Source organism: Hermetia illucens, chromosome 6 (assembly GCF_905115235.1).
Source record: "Hermetia illucens chromosome 6, iHerIll2.2.curated.20191125, whole genome shotgun sequence".
Taxonomy (NCBI): Eukaryota; Metazoa; Arthropoda; class Insecta; order Diptera; family Stratiomyidae; genus Hermetia; species Hermetia illucens.
The window spans coordinates 101,960,895-101,981,176 of NC_051854.1; the positions used below are offsets into that span (position 1 = coordinate 101,960,895).

The following is a 20,282-nucleotide window of genomic DNA, read 5'->3' on the forward strand; positions in this document are numbered from 1 at the left end:
ACACTTCCACAAAGAAACACCAGAAAATAGTTTCCTTTTGCGGTTAAACAAGTTGAGAATTTATTTCAACGGATATTGCTATTCGCTAGAAGTCCCCTGAGGGAGTACATCAATCCTTGGAAGTTTCTAATGTTGAACGAAAAGTTTTCTAGTTCTTTCAGGAATACCATTTCTACTCGGATGAAATTCAAGTCAAAACACAAGATTTTTACTTGCTTCTGACGTTGTCTGCTCTATCTAATCCTGCGAGTGACTGGTTGCAATAAGTTGAGTGGAGCGATAAACAGGCAGACGACGTTTTATTGGAAAACTTGTGTACGCAATGTGTGGGAATAACTTAAAAATAAAATGTTACATGGCTCTCTCTTAGGTGTTCATTTGCATTGTAGGGACATTGTGAATACTGATATCCTGGTTATCAAAAACTGTATACTTCATATGACGACTTCGAAACAACCCTAGAGTTTGGGACTATCGACAGTGTTTTAAAAACTGCAGTGTTTCAGGAAAACATGACTTCTGTAGAACGTAATAATAAATAGGTATGAACGGTTTTGTGTGTTGCTTATACAATATAATCATATTTAAATAGGCATTTGTCCCATCTGTATCTAGCTCAGCTATTTAGATTGGGTAGCTTTTGAGACGGGGTCCTTGAATTAACTGACACTTCTCGAACCCCCGCACTCCTTCCCTTTACAATAAATTTAAAATCTAAGATCGATCTTGAAAAGCAAGACATGAGACCTTTCATTTAATACCCCACACGACTATACTCAGTGAAAAAAAAAATGTTACACCCCCGTTTTGCATGTATGGATCGTTGATGAGTTCCAGTTAGCATTCCAAGAATTGTGTTTTAAAACGAAGAAATCAACCAAACTGCTTGCGCCAAAAATGGCGAGCTTCTCCAGCTTATTAATGCCAAGCAGAAGATGGAAGAAGCCATAACATGTTGAGTAGACCATCAACGTGCGCTACGGTGAACAACAGGAAACTTACCGAGTGGAAAGTGCAATTGGTACACGCCCAATGTCATCTAAGTCTGCCGCTGTTGTGATATGATGCCTGATCGAACCTATTGACGAGCTGAACCTGGACCTGGAAATTCCAATTTATGTCCCGCTCCACACTTTAAAGGATAGACTTCATTCTCTGTAAAGCTAGTGGTAGGATGCATAAACAAGATCGATCGATCCGTTCATCCGCGGTTCTGCTTCATTTTTAACGTCACAGCATGAATCCGTTTCCGATTCGACAGAAGATTTCTGGCCACTGTAATGTCGTCTCTGCTCCCTTCTTAGCCAAATCGTCCGTTGTCCGCTCCTTCGATATCCTAAAACCCAGACAGTTCTATTTCTTTTATTAATTTCTATGACATTCCGTTATATATCTGTCAGTTGTTACACAGCAGTTTCGGTTGACCGTCCTGCCTGGTAAGCATGTTTACGTACGGGAATTACGTATTAAAACGTTAGTTCCAATCTAGTTGTCTATGACCTTCCCCATCTTTTTGAGTACGGACGATGTTAGGCAAATTGGTTTGAAAGGTTTAGGGTGAAAAGACCGTTTTTACCTGTGCTTGGCCTCCATGCCCTTGGTATATATCCCAGTATTATGCTGCCCCTTACCATCTTTAGAAGAAACTCTAAGATGATTTCTAATCCTCTTTGGATTAGTACTGGGAATCTACTCCTGGTGATTTCAGTTGTTTAAAAGTTCCCATTGCCCACCTTGCATTGTTCGGTGTCAGGCAGAATATTTTCGCCGTGGGATGGGATCCCGCGAAATGAGTTCTGAAAAGCAGATATACCCTGTCCTCCTTCTCCTTCTTCAGACAGAGAGAAGATTTGCTCCGTCTTGGGCTATAGCTTTGTCTAGCTTCTGTGGTTTGTCCGATTCCTTCACAGAATTTCCTGAAGCTGTTCCATTTTGATTCCCAGATCGCATTGCTGCACGCAGTCAGTGCGTTTTTGTACCTCCGCCAGTCTCTGATTTATTTTGCCCGGTTGAAAAGTTTTCGTGCCTCGGTTCTCATTTTGGGTGGAATCCTATTCCACCAGGGTAAATCCCTTGATCACTTAACTGTCTTAGCTGTAGCTGGACTCATATACGTCAGTCACGACATTGTCGAGCTCTTTCACCACTGTTTTTAGTTTCAATTCGCTTTTGATATCACCGCCCCTCTGAAGGTGAGTCATGTTGTTGCTAAGGTGCCTGGTGCCTGGGTGGTGAATCCCAATCCATTCTTCTGGGATTCATTATTATTCATTTTATTTCGGAGTTGTCCTGAATGTCAAATCTGATTATTCTGTGATGAGACATAAAGGACTCATCCAACACCCTCCCCTCCCCCTAACAGCTAATCCATCAGAGTATTCCTTGGAGTGATGTCTAGTGCTGGTCACGAATGTTGGAGTGTCCCTATGTTATAGACCCCTAAGTTATTGCCAAGAATAAATTAAAAAATGCACTCACCTCTTCGATTGGTGTTATTGCTTCCCTATACTTCGTGATGGGTTTTGTCCCAAGCCGAGAAAAAGTTTAGCGACTAACTCCTGCGGGATGCGCATGTCATTTCTTAGGAACGTAGCCTGAAGCCACCTGAAGCCCCCGGTTTCCAGTCAGACTGGGATAGCCGCAGAACTCCCGGTCAGGAACTCTGAAAGGCATATATATTTTAAATTATGTTTGAGAATAATACAAGCTCTTGGCTTTTCTTGGAATTTGTCCCAGGTACACCCAGGGCTCCTGAGCCAACACTATTCCAATTTTGTCATTGGAGCTTGCCCATGCAATCACCGCAGATGCAATTTTGGCGTGGTGGAGATTTATCTGCATTATCTAAGTGTTGACATTGGCTTCGTTATTGTTTTCGAGTTCTTCTCCACTATCGGAGTATCATCCTCCTCCTCCGTTATGGCGCTTCCTTTCATGTCGCTTTCTACCGTAAGCCCTAGAAATCTAGGTCTAGGTCGTCCACGTGATTGATCCAGTCCTTCCCGCCTCTTTTCTCGGCTTTTCCCTATGCATGTACATAGTCATGTTACCTAATTTAGAGTTTATATGGCAAAACCAACGTTTGATTGCCTCGAAGGATCAGAAGTCCACCCCGACCGTAAGGAATTTACCCTTGCCCTCTACCTTGCTTCTAAATAGTCTCCATAATTGCGAATGGAGGTCCTTATTCTGAGCAATTAGGAAGCCTATGAGATCTTCCGTTTCTATTGTTGCGGCTTTCGTGGGAAACACTTTCATTATGTATGTCCCTGGTATATCATCCCCAACACATGTCGACAATTCTGTTTCTTCCCAGTCTGGCAATTTAGGAACCATAGTCATAAGCCACTCTGCAGTGTCCTCTGTCGCGCAGCCCGCTAGTATATGACCTGGTCAAAAGCGTGTCCCCCAAAAGTTTTGCAATCCATCCCTTGCACATCTGCCTGACGACAAGGTCTTCAATAGTTTTCTGCTCCTCACGAGGGATCATTTGTTCGAGAAACGTTTTTGGCAATATGGCCGAATGCAATTGACCGTACTAACATAGTTAATGGCGGGCTCCGTGATCCCTGCCTTCTTCCCTGACCTACCCGGGTTTTCTACCCTCTTGGGTTCAGGTTGGGTTTTTTGGGAGCATTCCCCTCGCGGTTCAAATCTCACTGGTGGCACTGGAACTTGTATCGTGATCTGACGTCGAATACCAGTCGACTGAGCTGTGAATGAGTAACTGAGTCAAATCAGAGTAATAATCTCGGGCGAGCAAAATGCTGACCGTTACGGTCCTGAAGAAGGTATTCTAACATACTTCAAAGCCCTGACCCAATTGGATTGTTGTGTCAACGGTAATTATTATTATTCCCCTCTTGTGGGTTACTCTCCGCTAATCCCCCGCTTTCCTGGCTCCGAAAAGGATGGCTTAGGTCCACGAAGGTCAAACTCACTCACTGAGGCGACCAGGTATCAGTGAGGCTCTGTTAGAATACAGGCAGACTGCAAATTATCCAATGAAAGCATGACATCCTCGATTTCGGGAGGTATTTTTCGGCTCCCCTGTCTTAATCCCTAACGTTTTGTTAATAGTTGACTCACTTCGTACAGGGTGTAGCTACCACGACTCCCTAACGATCTGGTAGATGAGATGCTTGGCTCCTAGAAAACCACATAGCACCCTAGAAGAGAGACAGCTCGCTCTCAGAGAGAGATCGGTTGGCCCAAGGGGAACTATATTCCACGGCAGTCTATCCTGCAGTGCATTGCTTCGATTGCCTCCATGGCCGGCAAACTTGGCCTTTCTTGGTGATGGTTCCCACAAAAAAAAAAAACAATTTAGCCAGGTGAGACCTGGACTACGCATTGACCAGAAAACTTCGTGTTTGTGGATGTCAACCGATTCGGAAAGTTCTCTTTCAGCAAATTTAAAACTTCTACAACAATATGCAAATTTGCTCCCTCCTGTTGAACTAGGGAATGAATATCGACGCACTGATCTACGCGGGCTTCGGATATTGATTGAAACACCATCTCCGTAGGATACGGGAATCTGGTCATGCCTACAAAACGGAGGAAACACATGCAACAGGCATGCAGCATACGTCAGGATATATTTTTACTAGGCGTTGACTAATTGATTGATATTTGTGATCCCTTGGCTCCTCTAAGCGAGGATGAATTCCTAGTAGTCCAACTCAATCTTTGATAACACTGCATTTCCTTGCATACTTGGCAATATTTGCACCCTAGAATGCAGTCAATTTTACTAAACCGAATGAAATTTTCCAGATTCTCCGGTCGAAGCTTCACAATATAAGTAAAAAAAAATCCATAGTAAAATTAAAAATTATGCATCTCCTGCTGAGCGGAATATTGAATCTCGCTAAAGTATGTTTTCCTAGTGTTTCTCATCGTCCTGATTCTATTTGTTAGGGAAACTGCCTTTGCTTTGTTACCCTGAATCCTGTGCCGATAGAAAGTCAGTTTATAATAAATCCTCGTTGTGCGACTCATGGTGAGTTGAGTTACTCCTTTGAATTGCAAAGCAAAAGAAAAAACATCAACAATTTGTTGAAGGAACTCCTCAAGGATATTTCCGATGGAAATACGATTTTGCCTTTTCCCGTTCCTTTTGCCGTCATTTTGCCTTTTCGTCGATTCGTTCACCATTCAGACGAGAACCATTCAACAAAAAGAAATTTACTTCTTTTCTTCGGAGTCCTTTGTTGTTGATTGTTAGAGAGCCACTAGAGGAAGCATAACTATTGTTATTGAATTGGAGCTGAGTGCAATGTTATTGTGCTCGCTAAATGTTCCCCGAGCTCAGAATAAGTTACGTTCCAGTTTGATTTGAACGCTACCTCTTTTGGTTGTCGCTCCACGTCAGACGTAGTAAATTTGAATATACTTCACGGAAGGGTTTGCTGGAGAAAAAGAATGCTCAGTAATTTGTGCCACTTGTTAGAGCGAACATATTTACTTATGGCGCCTTTATTGAATTTGCAATGCATTTAACAACCGAACAATTTGTTCGTTGCCAATTCCGGGGTAGGCAATGTGAAAATTTCAATTTAGTGGCTCCCTCAGGGCTTTAAAACCCGTGGCTAATTTGATGACATCATCATCATCATCAACGGCGAAACAACCGGTCTAGGCCTGCCTTAATAAGGAACTCCAGACATCCCGGTTTTGCGCCGAGGTCCACCAATTTGATATCCCTAAAAGCTGTCTGGTGTCCTGACCTACGCCATCGCTCCATCTTAGGCACGGTCTGCCTCCTCTCCTTTTTCTACCATAGATATTGCCCTTATAGACTTTCCGGACTGATCATCCTCATCCATACGGATTAAGTGACCCGCCCACCGTAACCTATTGAGCCGAATTTTATCCACAACCGCACAGTCATGGTATCGCTCATAGATATCGTCATTATGTAGGCTGCGGAATCGTCCATCCTCATGTAGGGGGCCAAAAATTCTTCGGAGGATTCTTCTCTCAAACACGGCCAAGAATTCGCAATTCTTCTTGCTAAGAACCCAAATCTCCGAGGAATACATGAGGACTGGCAAGATCATTGTCTTGTACAGTAAGAGCTTTGATTCTATGGTGACCCGTTTCGAGCGGAACAGTCTTTGTAAGGTGAAATAGGCTCTGTTGGCTGGATTTCATCATTGTAGCTGTTATCGGTTGTGATTTTCGACCCTAGATAGGACAAATTGTCATCGGTCTCAAAGCTGTACTCTCCTATCCTTATTCTTCCCGTTTGACCAGTGCGGTTTAATGTTGTTGCTTGGTTGTCCTTCGGTGTTGACGTTGCCACCATATATTTTGTCTTGCCTTCATTGATGTGCAGCCCAAGATCTCGCCTCATTTGCCGCCTGCTCGATCTGGATGAAGGCAGTTTGTACGTCTCGGGTGGTTCTTCCCATGAGGCCAGTAGTTGGGTGGACTTAGAGAGGATCGTACCTCTTGCATTTACATCAGCATCACGGATCACTTTCTCGAGGGCCAGGTTAAAGAGGACGCATGATAGCGCATCCCCTTGTCGTAGACCGTTGTTGATGTCGAATGGTCTTGAGAGTGATCCTGCTGCTTTTATCTGGCCTCGCACATTGGTCAGGGTCAGCCAAGTCAGTCTTATTAATTTCATCGGGATACCGAATTCTCTCATGGCCGTGTACAGTTTTACCCTGGCTATGCTATCATAGGCGGCTTTAAAATCGATGAATAGATGGTGCAACTGTTGTCCATATTCCAACAGTTTTTCCATCGCTTGCCGCAGGGAGAAAATCTGATCTGTTGCTGATTTGCCTGGAGTGAAGCCTCTTTGGTATGGACCAATAATGTTCTAGGCGTATGGGGTTATCCGGCCTAGCAAGATAGCGGAGAATATCCTATACCTCTATAATTGCTGCATTGTGTGATATCTCCCTTTTTATATATGAGACAAATCATGCCTCGTTGCCAATCGTCAGGCATTGATTTGCTGTCCCATACCTGGAGCACAAGTTGATGAACCACTTGGTGTAATTGGTCGCCTCCATATTTAACCAATTCGGCTGTAATTCCATCGGCCCCAGGAGACTTATGATTTTTTAGCCGATGAATTACACGGACTGTTTCTCCTAAACTTGGTGGTGGCAGTATTTGTCCGTCGTCTTCAGTTGGCGGGACCTCCAACTCGCCGATTTTCTAGTTGTTCAGTAGCTCATCAAAGTACTCAACCCATCACTCCAATATGCCCATTCTGTCGGAAATCAGATTTCCCTCTTTGTCTCGGCAGGATGAGCATCGAGGTGTATAAGGCTTCATCCTGCTGACTTGTTGGTAAAACTTCCGGGCCTGATGCGGTTGCTCCCTGTATTTTTCGAGTTCACAGACGTGTTGGTTCTCCCAGGCTTCCTTTTTCCGTTTGTGAAATCGCTTCTCCGCTCGACGGAGTTCGTGATAAGTCTCTGCGCGTGCCCGCGTTCTTTGAGAATGCAACATTACTCGGTATGCGGCATTCTTCCGTTCCGTTACTAGTTTACATTCATAGTCAAACCAGCCGTTCCGACTCCTTTTGCGGCTGGGGCCAAGTATGTTTGTGGCCGTATCAATGATAACGTTCTTCAGGTGGTTGTGAAGATCATTTGTTGATGTTTCATCTCCAGGTCCTTTGTTGACTGCGGTTATTGCGGCATCCATTTCCCTCTTATAGGTGTCGCGGAGTTTTGTATTGTGGATGGCTTCAGTGTTAACTCCCACTTGATTGTCAGAGGGGATTCTAGGTGGTGTTGTTATTCGAGCTCGAAGCACCATGCCAACGAGATAGTGATCCGAGTCTATATTGGCCCCCCTATATGTTCTGACATTCATCACGGCTGAGAGATGACGGCGATCAATCAACACGTGGTCAATTTGGTTGAAAGTGGTCCCGTCTGGAGAGGCCCACGTATGTTTGTGGACCGCTTTCCGCGCAAACCAGGTACTTCCAACAACCATTTCGTGTGACCCTGCTAATTGAATAATCCGCAGTCCGTTATCATTTGTATTTTTGTGTAAGCTATGGTAGCCAACGTATCGCCTGAATACGGGCTCCTTCCCTACTTGGCTGTTAAAATCCCCAAGTATGATTTTGATATCATATCTGGGACAGGCTTGGAGGGTTCGTTCTGCTGCCTCGAAGAAGGTATCCTTCTCCGACTCTGCAGTCTCCTCTGTACGGGCGTGAACGTTAATGAGGCTTATATTTCTAAACTTGCCTCGCAAGCGCAGAGTGCATAGCCGTTCGCTTATGTTTTCAAAGCCGATGACAGCAGGTTTCATTTTTTGGCTGACTAAGAAACCTACTCCGAGCACATGGTTTACTGGATGGTCACTATAATATGTGGTGTAGTGGCTCTTATCCAGAAAACCGGTCCCTATCCAACGCATCCCCTGTAACGCTGTTATATCAGGCCTATATTGGAACAGGGTATCGGCTAGCTGCTCATCAGATTCATCTCTGTACATTGAGCGCACGTTCCATAAGAAAATGCGCCAATCGTTAATCCGTTGTCTCTGCCGGGTTCGTCGTTGTATAATCCGTTCAGTCCGAGGCTCCTGTTGTGGCTTCGTAACAAGTTGTTTTCCGTGTAGGGTTGTAGGTCCTACCCAACCCCCAACCTGGAGGACCAGTTGGTACCAGTTGGACCAGTTGTCCCGTTTTTAGGCGCGGGAGACTCGCCTTCATCCTTCTCCGTCTGCAGCTTTTCGTTAAGAAAGAGCTCCCAGCGGCCACCACGTGGAGGTAGAGATAGGGTTTGGTAGTAGAGCTGTTGGTGTTGGTTCGGCAGGCATTTCCCAGATTTTATACTCCATCGTGGGTACCAATCCACGTTTCGCCCTGGCACCTATACTACCCTTTGATGACAACGGACTCCAAAAACATACTTGAATTACTCTCAAAAATAGTCCGAATCTAAGAAATTAGGACACGGAGGTCAGATAGAAAGAAAACACCCACCCTCACTTGAATTTACTCTCAATTTATATTCTCTATAATTTACTTTTTTTCGTCACTCAAAATTATTTATAACACATCGACAATAGCCGGCAATCAGATGCGCTTTTCGCACCATCATCAAATTGACGACTGCATGAATAAAAAATATGTCGTTATCATTATAACTTAACTTCAGCCTAGATGCAACCTTCAACACTTTGTCTCACACTGAACAAATACGCATAGAGGAGTGGTTTGCCACCGTTGGTGTCCCCGACCCTGTTAAGTACAGGATAAACCCGGGTCTAAGTCCAAAGTAAGCCCGAATGCAAATCGGTTGTTTGGTATGCAAAACAATAAACTTAACCCGAGCGTACAGGGAAGCAGTGCCAAATTTCTGAAAAGAAATTTCCATTATGAATTCGATTAACATCCTGGAAGCTACCAAGGATATAGAAGCTTTGATACCGCTCACCTGCTGTACATGAATCCAGCCGACCAGTCAGAGTCTACCATTCCTCGCACAAAGGCGTCTTTGAATTCCCATTGATAGTAAATCGATCCGATGGCCTTTTGTGTCCTGTGATTGAATGCTAATGAGGAGCCAAGTTGAATCGTCTGGTGAATTTGACGCCAGTAGCTAACGTCCAGTGCTTCGGGAGAAACAGTAGCAGCCAAAACAAAACGTTCCCCTCCATATCTAAAACATGTAAATATTGAAATATGTATTTATCATTTTATAGTATGCTGGTCCCAAGCCCAGGTAAAGGAGGAGGGTTTGAGGCAACGTACTCTATACTATCCTCAGTAAAACAAAAATAAAATGCTGAGATCAGGGAAAGAGATAAATAGAGTATAGTTGGAGTTATTCTACTATGCTAAATCCTACCTTATCTCTCTTGGTGACAGACCCCGCGACAGGTCGACCAAGAAAATGCATACAATGTCATTACAAACATGATGATCGGATTGAGTCACAATCCTCGGAGAAATGCTAGGGCGTCCACCTCAGTCGACGCGGCAGGACGGGCCCCGGTCCTGTCGAGAAATGGGCAAGGGTTCTTAACGCATGGACGGAGTCAGGACGAAAGCAAGTTAGTCCGGACACAACGAACAAAACAAATACGTGTCTGCACGCTAAATGTTGGTACCCTAACTGGAAAGACGGAGGAACTCGCAAGAACCCTTCGGAAAAGGCGCATTGATATCTGCGATCTGCAAGAAACCCGATGGTCTGATGCAAAAAAGCTGCGACATTGAACGCGAACGCGGTAAAAGTGGCTACAAACTTCTCTATTTTGGTACACTCAATATGGTGTTGGCATTGCCATGTCAGAAGGTTTCCATGATGCCATTAAAGAAGTCGAACGATTTGATGATCGGCTGATGAAGCTCATCATTATATCAACAGACAGGTCGACCTGATGCCACTCATACGATTGCCGACCATTACGAATGTGGAAGAATCATGGAACCAAATGAAAGACACGATCCACAAACCGGCCTCTGCAACCCTCGGGGTCACCAAGCCGGGTAAGCGGTACATCAACCGAGATACTTGGCTTTGGAATGATGATGTTGAAATGAAGGTCCGTGAAAAGAAACGCCTCTACCACAAATTTCTCGACGATAAAACGCCTGCTAATTGGCAAATTTATAAGAATGCCAACCAGAAAGCAAAGAAAGCGGTCGCTGTCACCCGAGCGAACCATTTCAGAAATCTTTACGATAAACTGGGCACACGGGATGGCGAGAGAGATCTGTATCGACTTGCTAAAAGCCGTAATGAACGCACAAAGATATCGAACACTTCTGTAGCGTTAATGACAACAACGGTACTTTGCTTACCAACCGTCGAACCGTGACGGATAGATGGCGAAAATACTTCGAGCAGATTTCAACTGAAGAATTTGCTCATCCTCCACTTCCACAATCATTGCCGACATTTGGAGTAGTTCCACCAGTCAGCGCAACTGAAGTCGAGAAGGCAATAAAACAAATGAAATCGGGGAAAGCAACAGGACCTGACGACATCGCATCTGAGCTCTGGAAAGCGAAGAGCAGGGACCCAACACTGTGGCTCAGTGAATTCTTTAACCGGGTTATTCAGGAAGGAAGAACACCATCTGACTGGCAAGAAAGTACCACTGTTCTAATATGGAAAAAGAAAGGTAGTCCAGCGGAATGTTCAAATTACAGTCTGATCCGGTTACTTTCCCATACCATGAAGATTTTTGAACGCATTCTTCACAACCGTATTCGCGAAATCGTTGAAATAACCGTGAATTAAGCCGGATTTGCCAAGAACTGCGGAACTACTGACGCAATACACGCTGCGCGGTTACTCATGGAGAAACACCGTGAGAAGCATCGCCCTCTTTACATTGCCTTTCTGGATCTAGAGAAAGCGTTTGACCGTGTACCACACGAACTCATCTGGTATGCTTTACGACAACACTTCGTGTCAGAAGAACTCGTGCGCTGGGTACGTTTGCTCTACCACGATTCGAAAAGAAAAGTTCGAAGTATGACGGGTGTATCAAAGCCGCTTCATGTCTCTGTTGGTGTTCATCAAGGAAATGCCCTCGCACCACTCCTCTTTGTCCTTGTTGTGGACACCGTCACACGGGATATCCAACGTCCAGCGTCCTACACGCTGCTTTATGCGGATGATGTTTTCCTAGCATCTGATAGCAAAAATGATCTCGAGCAACTTGTTCAAAAATGGAATGATCGCCTCATGCAACACGGTCTCAGATTGAATTTAAACAAAACTGAATTCTTGACGACCGATCCCCACGAAACAGGCACAATCACTGTCAGCGGCAGTGATCTGCCCAGAACTGAGCGATTTAAATACCTCGGGTCAACGCTATCGGCCATTGGAGAACTGCGTTATGAAATTGCTTTTCATATTAACGCAACCTGGATGAAGTGGCGTTCCACAACTGGTGTTCTTTGTGATCGACGTATCAACGAACGTCTCAAATCGAAAATTTACCGCAATGTCATCCGTCCAGTCGCCCTCTATGGTTCTGAGTGTTGGCCGACCATAAAAGACAATGAACGGCGTCTTGCGGTAATGGAGACGAAGATGCTACGTTGGACTAGTGGCGTCACACGTCTAGATCACATCCGAAATGAGGATATCCGCGATCGTTATGGAGTTGCACCGATCGTTGAAAAGTTGTGAGAGAGGCGTCTTCGATGGTATGGTTACGCAATTCGTGCAAACGAGAATTCACTTTCCAAGATTGGTCTGAACATCGAAGTGGATGGTAAACGACCAAAAGGCAGACCTAAACAACGGTGGCTTGATACGCTGGATGGGGATTTGAAAGCCTCGAGATTGCACCCAGATCAGGCATTCGATAGAGCCAAATAACGAAGCCAATCACGACGAGACGACCCCGCTTGTGAACGGGACAAAGGCTGAAGAAAAAGAAGATTCACTTTCGCGTGCTACTAATATTCAAAGTCTGTCCACTAAATTTAGTGTCAGTTAATATAACCTTTTCTGGGAAAAATGCATGTAACAGACAGACAAACACGCTGTAAACCGATTTTAATAAGGTTTTATTTCATCCAAAACGTTGAAAACGAAATTGCCGAAAACAGGGAAAAAGATATTCATTTACAGTACCTGGTTAGGTTCTTCAATATGCTAAGTCTTACCTGATCTCTTCTACTGACAAGCGGCGCCACACGCAAGGCCAAGAAAACATATTGAATGTGGTTAGCAAAAAGAAGAAAATGCTAGATCGTTAACCTTTGGTGACGCGGCCAGCCGGGCCCAGTCTTATCGAGAAATTTACAATGATTCTTGACCTCAAAAAGTTGTCAGGAGGTAACCAAGCCACAAAAATCGATGTGTCGAACTTAATACTGGTACCATTATAGATAAGAGGGGGAACTTGGGAGAGCCTTCTCAAAGAAACACATCGATATCTGTGATCCGTAAATGTCCAAAGAGTTACAAACTAGAAAGGTAACGCGACTAAAACGGTTCTACTCCTCTATTTTGGAAACTGTCATTACGGCATTGCAATCTCTGAGTTTCTCAGACAACTTTAAAGTAATCGAACGATGACCGGTGAATGAATCGGATAATGTATTCTTTTGATGTTTATGCATCAAAACGTAACCCGGCCAAGCTTTCCTTCAAGTTGACGCTACATCAGCAGACAATTTCTTACAAAAACCTCCGTGGTATCTCCAACTGCAAATACCCTAGGCTCATTCGGTTTATTTACGACCTTAATCTTAATGGCCAAGCTAGCCAGAGCGGACCACAAAATATTGATGGTAGAAATCAAAACGCATTGCAGCTGTGGACCCAACTACTCAGTAAGTCAATAAAGTTTAGCTTGCATTTTACACTCCTACTAAAATCTACTCTGGAATTTGCTGTTCTTCACTGTCATAGATGTATCTTGGAAGTCGTTGGTGAAATGTCGAAGAACGTCCGTAAGTGCCCTCTTCGAGTAATTGCTGTCGAATTGTCCAAGTCCACAGAGCCTTCTTCGAAGAGATCAAATATTGTCCATCAGTTCAAGCTGTTTCCAGTTTCCGTCATTTAACCATGCTTTATAAAATTACACGAATCTGAAAATAGTTCACAAGGATCCTTAACTACCGCCTATGCCACCTTTTGTTCCTTCTTCGTCCTCTTCAGCTGGGCCACTTTTGCCATAGACGAAATTTACAATCTAACTTAAAATCGCTTATAAAATGAACTAATACCATTGACCCAACGCTCCCCAAAGATTTTTGAAGATGGTATGGAAGTTAGTAGTGATTAGTACAGAAGAGTATCTATACCAAGACTCCGCCGTAGCCTAAACCAAGTCATGGTTGTGAAAGGAGGAGGGAGAGATAGCGGTAGTTTGAATAGCTGAGTTACACCTAAGCGTCTCACGAATTACGTAGCCAGACCCGCACCGAGGCCACCCCTGGATATGGGTTGACAACCCGTTCATGTAAAAACTACTCCATATCAAGAAACCTGAAATATTTGCCTCGGATGGATTGATAAACGACGACGATCAAGCAAACTTCTAAGGGACTATTTTGCGGATCCTGGGATGTAGACTTCCTGAACAAATCAAGGGCGCCAACAACCTCCTTCAACAGGTCGAAATTTGCAAATTGAACATGATTGGTCAGGAAACAAATTGAATTGGTAGCGAAATAAGTCATATGAACTTACACACAATTTTCAAAAGTGGAAAACCAACTGGTCACAAGGAGTGTAGAGTTGCAATTATAGTGAGAACACAGCCCAAACCGCGAGTCATCGACTTCAAACCTATAGACGAAAGGTTGTGTGCGATTCACTCAGGACTCGTTTTTCAACCTCAGGTTCATCAACGTGCACGCCCCCACTGAAGTCAAGGAAGACGTAGTGAAGGACGGGTTTTATGCACGCCTGGAGACACTGTTCAACTCAATCTAAACACACAATGTCAAAATACTCTTGAAGGATTTTAATGCGAAAATCCTCATGAGGAATGCAATCATAATAGTCAATAATTAATTGACTTCGCCAGCAGCATCGTTGCATCCACAACCAGGCCTGCAAACCAGCAGATGCATATACCTTCAAACAAATTAATCACGTCCTCTTTAGTAAAAAATGGGCGTCTAGTGTGTTGGCAGTACGATCCTATCGAGGATTAAATTGCGGTTCAGACCATCACTTGGAGAAAGCAACATACATATCAGGGAAGAAGTCCTACTAAAATGTTCGCGGCTGGTAAACAGCATCCCAGGAGGAGCTATTATCTATGCTACACGACATCAGCAACACAGATATACCCGGGTTCTCAGGAGAATTTATAGGCGCCATCAAGGAAGTCACAGAGAATAAAAGTCGCATACATACATTTCCCGGCGAACGCGAATTGACTGGTTTGACGAGGAATACAGAATATCACTCAATGCAAAGAATGAAGCCTTCAGACAATATATCCAAGGTGCAATCAAATCCAAAAATGAAAAGTTTGACGAGTTAAGTTTATAGAAACACCAGATAAGCACATAGGCTAGTGAATACAATTAAAAACGGTTAACAACCCAGGATTTGCCTCTGCCAGGACAACGATGGAAACATCATCAACGATGCCAACAGCATCAACAAACGCTGGGCGTCCTATTTTGAAGAACGTCTGAATTCGACACCTGGCGCTCCAATACAAGTAGGCCAAATCGATGGTGGTATTGGCGATCCTGGCCCCATTACACATCTTGCGACAGCAGAAGAAGTTGATTTCGGTTTCAGGCCAGGACGCTCCACAGTCCACCAGCTTTCTACCGCTAAGCTAATTCTGAAAAAGTTCTGAGAATATAACGTTGAACTGTACCAAATTCTTATCGACTTCAGCATGCATACGATAGTATTGATGGTGGCGTATTGTACAACATAATTCTACAATTTGGCATACCAGTTAAACTAGTGCGACTGACGAATATGATCATGACCAACTCCAGCTCACAGATCAGTATCTTAAGTTCGTCGTGACACCCAAACAGGGCATGTTCGCCGAATTGTTCAAAGCGTGCATGTTCGAGGGGACATGGAAGCGGTAGAAGTTGGCAAACCTCTAGGTGGGTGATCCTCTTATAGACCCATATATGTCTAGAAACTTCATGAAAGATAGCAAGGATCCTTGCCTTGGCTATTTTCAATCGATATTGCAACGTTTGGAAGAATCTTGGCAGGCTTGCCAGGAACATAATGAGGCGGTCTTGGTCGACTTGGCTTTAGGTTCCATCAAGAGCGAGGTGTACTTGGAGGAATATAAGACCACTGAAGAAACATACTTAGACCTGCTCGCGCGGTTCAAAATGGGCATGGTGGAGCATGAACCCATCGGGCACAATATAGACAACAGTGGGCTATCAGCAACAAATCGGATATAATTGGAGCCATTGTCGATCCCGAAGTTTGGTGGGAAGTACAGTGAGTGGCGCATGTTCAACAACATGTTCAGGTCATTGAATCACCACAACGAAGCGTTATCTGCGGTTGAAAAGCTCCAGTACTTAAAGACGAATCCGCAAGGTGAGGCTGCGAGAGTGATTCAACACCTTGATGTAAGCAATGACAATTACGCCGCAGCAACACGCATGTTACAGAAGCGATTTGACAACAAGAGGACAATAGCGTGGAATTACTTGCATAAATTCCACAAACTGCCAGGGGCTAAGGAAGAATGCGATTGCTCCATCAAACCATGGATGTCACTGCATTGTTCATTGCCAAAATGCACAGCATCAGTGTCAACACAGATCATTGGGACTTGTTGATCATCTACTCAACAAGTCGGAAATTAGACGAACAATCTCGAAGATTGTGGGAAACATTTTGGGGAGCAAGTGCAGACTTACCTATTTTAAAGGCTTTTATGGAGTTCCTGACGAATCGGTTCAGGACATTAGAAGCATATCTCGAAAACCAGCTAAAATTGAAGCGTTCACAGTGACGACATCAACAACGTGCAACATTTGCGGGTAAAGGAACACTACTTGGCAGTTGACAAATTTTCGAAATAGGTCGTTTGGTGATATTATTCTCGGTCTTCAACGTCACGACCCTAGTAAATCTATCGTTTTCAAGATGAACTGCCACAATTCTTCCTAGAGGCCATTGATCAAATGATTGATTCTCGCATTTAATGAGGATTAGATCATTCATATTTATTTTTGTCTTCTTACTAAACCGTTGCTGTAACTGTGTCCAATACTCCATCGCTGTCAGAACTCGTTACTTGAGTCTTTGGATTAGTTGTCATTTTTTAGTCACATTGTCTTCTGTATCTCGGTCCGGCAACCCAAATAGATGTTCCCCCGTCAAGAAGTGTCAAAGGGTAAACTCATATGGATCAGTGCTCACTGGTATCAACGGCCTCGAATCTGTTGCTTCCACGTTTTGACCAAACAACGTTTCATACTTTTGACTGCTGCCTCCCAAATCCCTCCAAAGTGGGGACTGCCCGGTGGAATAAATTTCCAATTGATGTTGTTTCCAGCTAGTTTCCCTTGTGCTTCCTGAATCATCTTTCTGGCCGCCGCAAGCAAAAGTTTGTCAGCCCTTACAAATTGGTGCCGTTGTCACTTATCAAGGTGTGACACATATCTCTGATGTTGGTGGTTTTGGCGCCCCTATCTTTACTCCATTTAATCGTGGTCGGTCACAGCGAAATCAACGCCAGTTTGAGCAAAAGGTTTGCCAGGTTGTATCCGTTCGTACGGCAGTTCTCCCATTAATTGTTGATTCGGCTTTGCGTTTACTCAAATGGAGTGTGTACATTTCCTTCCAAACTGTTTTAAAGCGGTTTGTTTATCGATAATCCACTCTGCTGTATCTTTTTTTTTTGCTAGTCACTTTGCTAGTTAGCCATCAAAAACTGGGGAGTGATGATAGATACAAAGCTCAGTTTTAAGCACCATGTGGAATACATTTGCGAAAAGGCATCCACCGTCAATGTGACTATGGCAAGGATGGTGCCGAGTGTAAGAGATCCGCGGTATACTTGCAGACTGCTTGTTGCCAGGGTGGTGAGTTCCATCTTTGGGGAACAGCGCTGCATATCTTACCTGGCGCCAATAAACGGAGTGCGGTCTACGTAAGAACAGTTTTCTGCCTTCCGAGCCGTCATAGGTGATGCGGCATTCGTCATCTGAGGAATTGTGCTGGTCTTAGCATATGAGAAGACAAACATATATTATATAAAATCAAATCCACTTTCCCTTTATCGGAACTGGAAAAAAAGTCAATTAGAGAAATATATAATGAGATGGCAACAGCGATGGCACCACTCAAACAAGGGTCGTCGGACACACAGGTTGATCCCAGCCATAAGGGACTGGCTGGAGAGAAAACATGAGAAGAACAATTATAATCTCACCCAGTTGCTTATCAGCCATGGAGGATACCGTCAATACCTGTATAGGTTTAAATTGGACCAATTGAGCAACTAACTGTCTAAGGCAGAAAAGGTGAGGAAGGGGGGGTTAGAATTGCCGTGAGTCTACGGAAGGACAATTACCTAAAGCAAGCCAACTCCTCTGTGTCACCTAGAGGTAGTTCCATGAGGTAGGGGTCGGAGGAGTCGCGGGTGATTTTAATGGATAAAAATCCATCACACTAGCGTGTTCAGGCCAGTGTCTTTGGGAATTTCCCGCCTCCTTAAAAAACAAACAAAAAAGACAGACAGACGGACAGACATTGAATTGACATTTTTGTCAGAGAGATAGTCCACGAGAGTCAAATCCTATACAAAAGATGTGGAAGCTGATTCAGCTCAAATTCACATAACCACAACAATTCATCTAGAAAATCATTTTTTACGATAAAACCACATCATCATGGCCAATCGAGCAAAGGATATTCAAAATGTAAATTACGACTCACTTTGCTGCGAATGCAGTTTTTGCAATTAGGTCGCTACGAAACCATTCCACCAAAAGTTCTGTTCCAGCACTGAACATGTTCGTAATACTTCGCAAATAGGACAATGTCACTCTTCCTGATTTCGTGTCAGCATTGTACGCATTTAAAGTTAGTGTTGCAGATCGTCCAATATGTTCGATTGTAACAGTATTTTCGCATATTTTACTTTTCTCTAGACGCTGAAACTTTGTCTCCAACCTTAAGCTCGGGAATGGATAATAGAGAACTGAAAAATTTGACGATAGTGTACTGGGATTTATATCGGCTTCAATTATTGGTGTTTCCTGGAAGTTAGAAAAGCAAGGGGATGAGAAGCGATTGACTTTCTGGAGCTGACTCAGGTGCGCACCAAAATATTACCATACATCTTACAATGGTAGACTCCACCAATTCGAAATCCTGACGGATAAATGTGACTTAAAATCCAGCTTGTGGTGAGCATCTTATTCGGGGCCATGCCTTTCTTATATGTAAATTTGACGCCATCGAAAAATCGAGGCATAATATCTCGTGTCTTCTTATGTAAATTCGCCACATTGCCGGGATTTGGATATTGACGGTACCCCGGAGTGACCGTAAAACTTTTCGGGAATTTTCGTTCGCCACATGGTGTCCCATACTGTGGACATCCTGGATCGCATTTCATTTTCAATTTTAATAACTATAACATGAACATTATATTCAGAGCAATTAAAAGGAATCGCGTGTTGACTTCCTTGAAATCTGGGACGGGACGAAAAGCAAATGAAAATCTCAAGGATTTCAAACAGTATAAAATATAGGCTTTTTAGGTTTTTGATTTAAGAGTAAATTTTTAAGGATATATTATCAAGTTTTTATTTGAAAGGAATTTTTTGTGGTTGACATTTATTGAAGTTTGTAGTGTCATTGTTGATGGGACTGACCTACTGAGAGAGACATACTTGGGGGCTTTATAATTATTATTATTCTGTTAAGGGAAAGTCGCATCGCATCCTTGAAGAACTATTGTCCCCTTTTTACTGGTCATAGTGTACCTATTGATCATTGTATCTCAAGCAGGCCTATAACCGTTAGGAACATTAGTATGATCCCTATTCCCAGGTCTTCTAGCTTTGCATCTGGTAGGTTGTTGTTTAGGATCTGCGGGATCCTAAGTTCACATCCACGTGATGATGGAAATGAGGAGCAACTTACTCCCACGTTTTTTAGTCCATGGATCCCTAGTTTGGAGCGTAGCACCCCAAGCATTAAAAATCGAAAAAACCAAAAATTGACTGACGGTTGCGTCCAGGGCAGAGGCAACTCATCAGACGCTGCCTCACCTCTGCCCTGGGAGCAGAGTGACCGAAAGTGCCAACAGGTGGAAAGATCGCAAAAACACGACAAGGTTGCGAATTATATTGGACTCAAAACGCCAGTCGTTGTAGTCTAAGCTAGACTAAGGCTAAAGATAGGTTGTTGTTTAGGATCTACGGGATCCTAAGACCACATCCACGTGATGGTGGATGATAAAAGGAAGCGTCTTTCCACCTGTTGGCACTTTCGGTCACGCTGCTCCCAGGCAGAGGTGAGGCAGCGTCTGATGAGTTGCCTCTGCCCTGGACGAAACCGTCAGCCAATTTTTGATTTTTTCGATTTTTGCATCTGGTATTAAGTGTTCGCCCAGATGCCTCGACCTACTTTGCACACGTGCCGGACATTGTCCCAGGACGTGTATAGAGGTTTCGTCCTCCTCCTCACCAAACCTGCAGGCAATGTCCGTAGATATCCCTAGCTTCCCTAGGTGATAGTTCAGCCGACAATGACCAGTGAGAATTCCCACTATGATTCAGAGGTTCTTTTTGGTGAAGTTTAAGCAATCCCCCAATAAGCACCCTGGACTGCTCCATC

General features: G+C 43.9%; 1 protein-coding gene across 1 annotated transcript; it reads right to left on the minus strand.

The window, feature by feature from the left end:
• Positions 1-8,978: 8,978 nt before the first annotated feature.
• Positions 8,979-19,305, minus strand: LOC119659585 (mitochondrial import receptor subunit TOM40 homolog 1). Its single transcript, XM_038067744.1, has 4 exons — positions 18,760-19,305; positions 18,372-18,694; positions 9,432-9,656; positions 8,979-9,353 (listed from the first exon to the last, which is right to left on the minus strand). The coding sequence occupies exons 1-4, from the start codon at positions 19,054-19,056 to the stop codon at positions 9,239-9,241; spliced, it is 960 nt and encodes a 319-aa protein (XP_037923672.1). The 5' UTR covers positions 19,057-19,305; the 3' UTR covers positions 8,979-9,238.
• Between the last annotated feature and the right edge of the window lie 977 nt (positions 19,306-20,282).